Source organism: Otolemur garnettii, unplaced genomic scaffold (assembly GCF_000181295.1).
Source record: "Otolemur garnettii isolate 467f Iridium unplaced genomic scaffold, OtoGar3 scaffold00233, whole genome shotgun sequence".
Taxonomy (NCBI): Eukaryota; Metazoa; Chordata; class Mammalia; order Primates; family Galagidae; genus Otolemur; species Otolemur garnettii.
The window spans coordinates 924,377-932,195 of NW_003852628.1; the positions used below are offsets into that span (position 1 = coordinate 924,377).

The following is a 7,819-nucleotide window of genomic DNA, read 5'->3' on the forward strand; positions in this document are numbered from 1 at the left end:
TTTTTTTTTTTTTTTTAAGAGACAGTCTCACTTTATCGCCTTGGCATCACACAGCTCACAGCAACCTCCAACTCCTGGGCTTAGGCGATTCTGTTGCCTCAGCCTCCTGAGTAGCTGGGACCACAGGTGCCCACCACAACACCTAGCTGTTTTTTGTTGCAGTTTGGCTGCAGGTTCAAACCTGCCACCCCTGGTATGTGGGGCCGGTGCCCCACCCACTGAGCCACAGGCTCCACCCCACAGCTGACATTTCTAGAGTGGAGGCATGTCTTACAGTTGGTGACAGTTGAATTGGCCTTGTATTTTCCTTCTTAGTAATGCAGTTAATTATGGTGTATGTAGGATATGGGGACTTTTGCAGTTCTCTTTGACTCTGAGATAAAATCACAGGCTTTGTCTCAGGAAGAAAGCTACTCCCAGCCTATTTTCTCCCCTTACTAATAGCTTAATTGAGATATAATTAATGTATCACACATTTTACCTATTTAAAGTATACAGTTCAATAGTTTTTATATATATATATTTTTTGAGACAGAGCGTCAAGTTGGTGCCCTGGGTAGAGTGCCATGGCATTACAGCTCACAGCAACGTCCAACTCCTGGGCTCAAGCAATTCTTCTGTTTCTGCCTTCCAAGTAGCTGGACTACAGGCACCCACCACAACGCCTATTTTTTGGTTGCAGCCGCCATTGTTGTTTGGCGGGCCCAGGCTAGATTCAGACCCGCCAGCTCAGGTGTATGTGGTGGACACCTTAGCCGCTTGAGCCACAGGCGCCAAGCCAGTTTTTATTGTTTTTATTCATAGAGTTGTATGACCATCACTACAATCAATTTCAAAACATTTTTATCACTCTCTTTAAAAATTCCATACATTTCCTCCCCCTTTTCCCCTCAACCCCTGACAATGACCGATCTACTTTTTGTCTCTCCTGCTTTGCCTTTTCTGGACATTTCATATAAATGGAATCATTATGTGGTACTTTTTAATGTTTAGACCAAAATGCCTGCTTTTGGCTAATGGACCCCAGGACCCTATGGCTTGGCAGGTGGATAGTGCCTACACAAAAGAGGAAAATGGTACCCCTTTCCTCTGGGCTGGTGGAGGAAGTCCTAAGGGCATGAGCTCCTTGCCAGCCTCCATCCCTGAGGGCTCCACCAATCAGTGTCCAGGGACACAAGCCCGTGTGTGGCTGGCTGGGCAGGGGCCTCCTTGGAAGAAACCCATGGCCTTTGCCTTTGCCCCACACTGCCACCCACATCTGACCCAGAGTGTCTCTTTCCCTGCTCTGAGCCTCAGTTGTCTCTTTTGAGACAGGAGACTCAAGCTGTCCCCCTGGGTAGAGTGCTGTGACATCACAGCTCACAGCAACCTCCAACTCCTGGGTTCAAGCAAGTCTCCTGCCTCAGCTTTCCAAGTAGCTGGGACCACAGGCGCCCACCACAACGCCCAGCTATATTTTTTGGTTGCAGCTGTCATTGTTGTTTGGCGGGCCCGGGCTGGATTCAAACCCGCCACCTTGGGTGTACGTGGCTGGTGCCTTAGCTACTTGAGCCACAGGCACTGAGCCACCTCAGTTGTCTTAAAAGCAAAATAGGTGAAGTGTTAACAGATTGCTTCTAATCTCAAACAGCATGGATTGTTACATGTACTGCTATATACCATGAGAAAAAAGAAGTTGCTAGTTAAGCCATGATGTACTATCAATCATGAGGTAGATCCCAGTTTCAGAGTTGTTAAAATGTGAGGAAAAAATGTTCTACATAGAATCAATAACTGCCTCCCTAGTAGCTGTGACCACAGGCATTGTGCCTGCCACAATACCTGGCTATTTTTTTTTTTTTTTGTAGTCATTATTGTCTTAGCTGGCCCAGGCTGGGTTCGAACCTGCCTGCCTCAGTATATGTGGCTGGCACCCTACCCGCTGAGCTACAGGTGCTGCCATGAATCAATAATCTTATTTACCACCTGATCTGACAGGACAATGTCAACTTGCAGTTATACCCAAAAGGCAAAAAAAGAAGTTTAGTTTTTATTTTGGATAAATATGAACATACATACAATTAGGGTATATTGTTTGTTTTTGTTAGGAAAAGTTCAAGTTGTACTTGCGTCCTTCACCCAGGAGGTGTGCCATATACCCCTACATGGTACCTCTTAGGTGGGAGCTTACTGAACCCCTACTACTCCCCCCTTCTTGAGTTGTGTTTTTCCTTTTGTGTGGCAAAAGAGAAGTTTAAAAAGAATAAAGCTTCATGTGTGAGATCTGCCTGGTCTTGGCCTTGGCTTTATGTTTTAGTGGTGGTTGTAGAAGTAGTAATTGTAACAGCTTTTATTATTATTGTTATGATTACTACTACTACTATGACCACCACTAAACATAAAAACAAGGCCAAGACCAGGCAGATCTCACCTGTTGCTTGAGGATGTCTTCTGTACCAACCACCATTTAATGCTCTTTATGTGGCGAAAAAAAAAAAGGAAAAAAATGAAGTTCTTTATGTGGACTTGCTCAGTCTGCACAATGACCCAAGGACAATTGGTGCTGTTATCACTAAAATGTCAACACGGTGAGGTCAAGGACTTTCACATGTGCCCTGTGGTATCCCTAGTGCCTAGTACAGGATCTGTCCTATGCTATGTGCCCAGTAAATACTTGTTAAATGTATTATCACAGATTTACAGATGTGGAAACCAAGGCACTGAGAGTTAACTTGCCCAGAGTCCCCAGTGGCGGAGTCAGGATTTGAATCCATGCTCTAAAGCCTATTAGTAACTTCCATTCCTCTCTCTGAGGCAGGGCTGTTCTGTGGTAGGGAGGGAGCTGGTTGAGGTTCATGGACTAGCTCTGTCTGTGACCTTACTTTCCAGCTTCCTTTGGGTCTTGTCATCCTCTGTCCTGGCTAGCTGAGGTGGGTAAGGCAGAGAACCAGAGTCCCACCCAGTTCTCCCAAATCAGTCATTGGCCATGCTTGTGTAATAATGCTTAGACTCATACTCCAGGGTAGGGTGGAGCTATAAAGAGAAGGGCCTGGTTAATGTGGTTAAGGATTTGGAAGCTCTTTCAACATTATAGTCTGAGGTGAGTTCCCTGACCTCTCCTTGCCTCAGTTTCTTCTTTGGCAAATGGGAGGAATTTTGATAACTGCTTAACTCACAGTTAAGGGTCAGGAGGGCTTAGTTCCATCATGCAGGAATGAGCGTGTGTGTGTGTGTGTGTGTGTGTCTGTGAGAGAGAGAAGCATTCAGCGTGGGACCTGGTACATGATAAGCATTTAATTTGTGGGAGATGTTATTGTGGTTTTGCTGCTGCTATTATCTAAAGAGAATAATGTGAATAAGGAGCCCCGTCCCATCCCCCAGCCACTTCGGAGTGGATCCAGTTCTTTAAGGAAGCCGGCATTCCTCCAGGACCAGCTGTCAACTATGCTGTGATGTTTGTGGATAATAGGTGAGGTCCCTGAGGGGGGCGGGTCTGAACGTGGAGAGGGGGAGGCGGGGAGCTGGCTGACCCCTATTCTGGCCCAGTTGTGGCCTTACCACAGACCCTCCCCTGCAGGATTCAGAAGAGCATGCTGCTGGATCTCAATAAGGAAATCATGAATGAACTGGGTGTGACTGTGGTGGGCGACATCATTGCCATTCTCAAGCACGCCAAGGTGGTACACCGCCAGGTGGGGTGCCCTGCCCGACCCCTTTGTCCCTGAGTTTATCATGGAGGGGCAGTTGCAGAGCCAAAAGGTGGCCTGGCAGCAAAGGCAGGCTGACCTGAGTTTCAGGGCTGGTTCACACATCTGCTGTGTGACATTGGGCATGTTGCCTACGTTCTCTGAGCTTTACTTTTTCTATCTGTAAACAGCAGAGGCAAACCTATCTTGAAAGACCATTGTGAGTATTAAGCTAAATAAAGCCCTAGGACAGTGTAAACTTCTGGTATTAAGGCCTGTAATTACTATTATTGTTACTTCTTATCTTCCTCATGATAATTATCATCTCCAGGACCCTCTCTGTTTGCAGGACAAGAGCTTCCTATGTGGGACCCAGATAGTGGTAACCTGGCTGTCAGTCTGGCCCTTCTAGTCTTGGCCCCTCTACTTACAGTACCCACCTCCCTAGGTTTCTTCTTTTCACTTACCCCTACTGCATAGGGTGGCTATGGCCATCTACCAGATAGTGTATGAGGCCTGAGTGCTAGGCCTGGAGTGAAGTGCTCATTAAGTCATAGCCGAAACTTACCCAGCACTTGCTGTGGCCTGCCAGGCACTGTCTCATTCTTTATCCATATGAGCTTATTCACTCTTCACTCCACCTGACCAAGAAGGAAACTTATGCCAGCGCTGTGTCCTCAAATACTCCACTTTATTTATTGATATATTTATTTGAGACAGAGCCTCAAGCTGTCGTCCTGGTAGAGTGCCATGACGTCATAGCTCAGAGCAATCTCCAACTCCTGGGCTTAAGCGATTCCCTTGCCTCAGCCTCCCCAGTAGCTGGGACTACAGGTGCCCGCCACAGCCCCCAGCTATTTTTTGGTAGTAGTTGTCATTGTTGTTTGGCAGGTCCGGGCTGGGTTTGAATTTGCCAGCTTTAGTGGGTTCAAACATACTGCCTAGTGCCTTAGCCACTTGAGCTAGAGGTGCCAAGCCAAGCACTCCACTTTAACAAACGGTGACTGCTGTGGTTGTTCATGTCATTTTTTGGTAGCTTCCTCCATTCCACAACAGGCCTTCATTTCTCTATCATCTAGGATAGGATCCCACAAGCCAGGGACATTCAGTTGTCATGGAGAAGGTCACTGAGTAAAACATTGTGATCTTTTTTAAAAAAAACCTTTTTAAACTTTCAAATTTGGCAATAATTTTGGATTGATAGAAAAGTTCCAACAGTAGTATGGAAAGTTTCCCTATCTCCTTTACCCAGGTATCCCTGTTAATATCTTAAAGAGTCATGGAACATTTGTCAAAACTAAGACGTTGGCTCAGTGCCTGTGGCTCAAGTGGCTAAGGCGCCAGCCACATATACCAGAGCTGGCAGGTTCAAATCCAGCCCAGGCCTGCCAAACAACAATGACAATTGCAGCCAAAAAGTGGACAGGTGTTGTGGCAGACGACTGTACTCCCAGCTACTTGGGAGGCTGAGGCAAGAGAATTGCGTAAGCCCAAGAGTTGGAGGTTGCTGTGAGCTGTGATGTCACAGCACTCTACCCAGGGTGACAGCTTGAGGCTGTGTCTCAAAAAAAAAAAAAAAAAAACAACTAAGACGTTAACATTAGTAACTACTAGTGAGTAATAGTAGTTATCATTTCATCTGTTTTTCCACCAAAGATCTGTTCCCAGATCCAGTCCAGGATACCACATTCCATTTACTTACCATGGTTCCTTTATCTCTTTTGATATGTGATGGTTTTGTAGTCTTCCTTGTTTTTTGATGACGTTGATACTTTTGAAGAGTATTGGTCAGATATTTTGTACAATGTTGCTTAGTTTAAGTGTGTCTGTTGCCTTCTTCTGTGGTTAGGAGTGAAATGTTTTAGAATCTTCTCGAGAATGATGTTTTGAATCTCCTGGTATTGTTCAGATCTCTAGGTCCCCATTCTACTGTGATAACCCAAGTGCCTATTTTTTTCACAGGACATGTGCAAAGCTGCCACTGAGTCAGTGCCCTGCAGTGCCAGCCCCCTCCCAGGCAAGATTCGCCGAGGCACCTCTAGTGGTGAGTCCCATTTATTCAGGCCTTCTTTCCTTAATTATAACATGCCGTGGATGAAGGAGACACACTTGGAAACAAAGCCATCTAAGATTTATATCTCTTTAGGGAAGAAAGTAAACTGGGGCCTGGGCACAGTGGCTCATGAGTGTAATCCTAGCACTCTGGGAGACTGAGGTAGGTGGATTGCTTGAGCTCATGAGTTTGAGACCAGCCTGGGTAAGAGTGAGACCCTATTTCTACTAAAAATGAAAAACTGGGCCGCTCCTGGAGCTCAGTGGGTAGGGCGCTGGCCACATATACTGAGGCTGGAGGGTTTGAACCCAGCCAGGGCCAGCTCAAACAACAATGATAACTGCAACAAAAAAAATAGCTAGATGTTGTGGCAGGTGCCTATAGTCCCAGCTACAAGAGAGGCTGCGGCAAGACAATCACATAAGACCAAGAGTTGGAGGTTACTGTGAGCTATGACTCCATGGCACTCTACCGAGGGTGACATAACGAGACTCTGTCTCAAAAAAAAGAGAAAAAGAAAAAGAAAAACTGAGGCAAGAGGACCACTTGATCCCAAGAGTTTGAAGTTGCTGTAAACTATGGCATCATGGAACTCTACCCAGGGTGCCAAAGTGAGACTCTGTCTCAAAAATAAAAAAGTAGGGCAGTGAGTAGGGCCCCGGACCCTGAGGGTGGCAGGTTCAAACCCAGCCAAACTGCAACAAAAAATAGCTGGCCATTCTGGTGTGTGCCTGTGGTCCGCACCAGCTACTCAGGAGGCTGAGGCCACAGAATCGCCTAAGCCCAAGAGCTGGAGGTTGCTGTGAGCTCGAGGTTTCTGTGAGCTCTGATGCCATGGCATTCTACTGAGGGTGACATAGTGAAACACTGTCTCTAAAAAAAATAAATAAAAATAAACTGGCTTGGCACTCGTATTGCAGTGGTTACATAGTTGGCCACATGATGCACTGAGGTTGGCGGGTTCAAACCGGGTCTGGGCTAGGTAAACAACAGTGGCAACTGCAACAAAAAAAAATAGCTGGGTATTGTAAGCGCTTGTAGTCCCAACTACTTGGGAGGCTGAGGCAAGAGAATCACTTAAGCCCAAGAGTTGGAGGTTGCTGTGAGCTGTGACGCTATGGCACTCTACCAAGGGTGGCACAGTGAGACTTTGTCTCAAAAAAAAAAAAAAAGTAAACTGGGTAGTGAGTATACATTGCCATTCATGTAGCTATGTATGTTCTGTAAAGTTACTGTATACCCTGAGTTAGTGAAAGCCGAACCATTGATCTTGCAGTACTCCAGTCAGAATATTTTCATCAGCTGGTCAAATATGTAACCTTATTTTATATATTTTTCCTTTTAAAGATGACTTATTTAATACATATTGTTGATTCATTGTCGTGGAACTCACAGCCACCAACAGTATAACTCAGTCCTGAACAAAGCTTATCCAATATGAACATTTTTGTGTGTGTGGAGACAGAATCTCACTTTGTTGTCCTTGGTAGAGTGCTATGGCATCACAGCTCACAGCAACCTCCAACTCCTGGGCTTAGGTGATTCTTTTGCCTCAGCATCCCGAGTAGCTGTCAGTGGCCATTTTAAATAGCAAAATCACCAACAAAAGGCATAAAAATGTGAAAAACATTCACACATGTGGTATTAAATAGACTAGAAAAAGGATACTTGGTTATAGTTTGGGAGCTAAAATGAGAAGGTGACAGTGCCTTATTTGACTTCAGTTGGGATCATGTGTGTTAGGTGACTCACATTTTTCCCTGTCCGTGTCTGTAAATGGCTATGAAATTGCTGCATGTATTGGTTTGGGGTTACAAATAAATTTTATCATGTTCATACTTTTCTTCCTCTCTCTCTCTTTCTTTCTTTTTCTTTTTTTGAGATAGTCTCACTTGATCACCCTTGGTAAAGTGCCAGAGCATCACAGCTCACAGCAACCTCAAATTATTTGGGCTTTAGTGATTTCTTGCTTCAGCCTCCCAAGTAGCTGAGACTATAGGTGCCCGCTACAACACCTGGCTATTTTTTATTGTTGTTGTCATCATTGTTTAGCAGGCCCAGGCTGGGTTCAAACCCACCAGCCCCAGTACATGTGGCCTGC

At 45.5% G+C, this 7,819-nt stretch overlaps 1 protein-coding gene across 2 annotated transcripts in view; it reads left to right on the forward strand.

Moving 5' to 3' along the window:
* The window catches only part of CUNH19orf47 (chromosome unknown C19orf47 homolog), a 32,386-nt gene that overhangs the window by 11,667 nt on the left and 12,900 nt on the right, over positions 1-7,819 (forward strand). For both annotated transcript variants that reach the window (XM_003802114.3, XM_023508261.1), the window contains exons 3-5: positions 3,361-3,448; positions 3,557-3,671; positions 5,628-5,709. In XM_003802114.3, the coding sequence (XP_003802162.1) occupies positions 3,361-3,448; positions 3,557-3,671; positions 5,628-5,709 (285 nt within the window). The remainder of the gene's footprint in view (positions 1-3,360; positions 3,449-3,556; positions 3,672-5,627; positions 5,710-7,819) is intronic.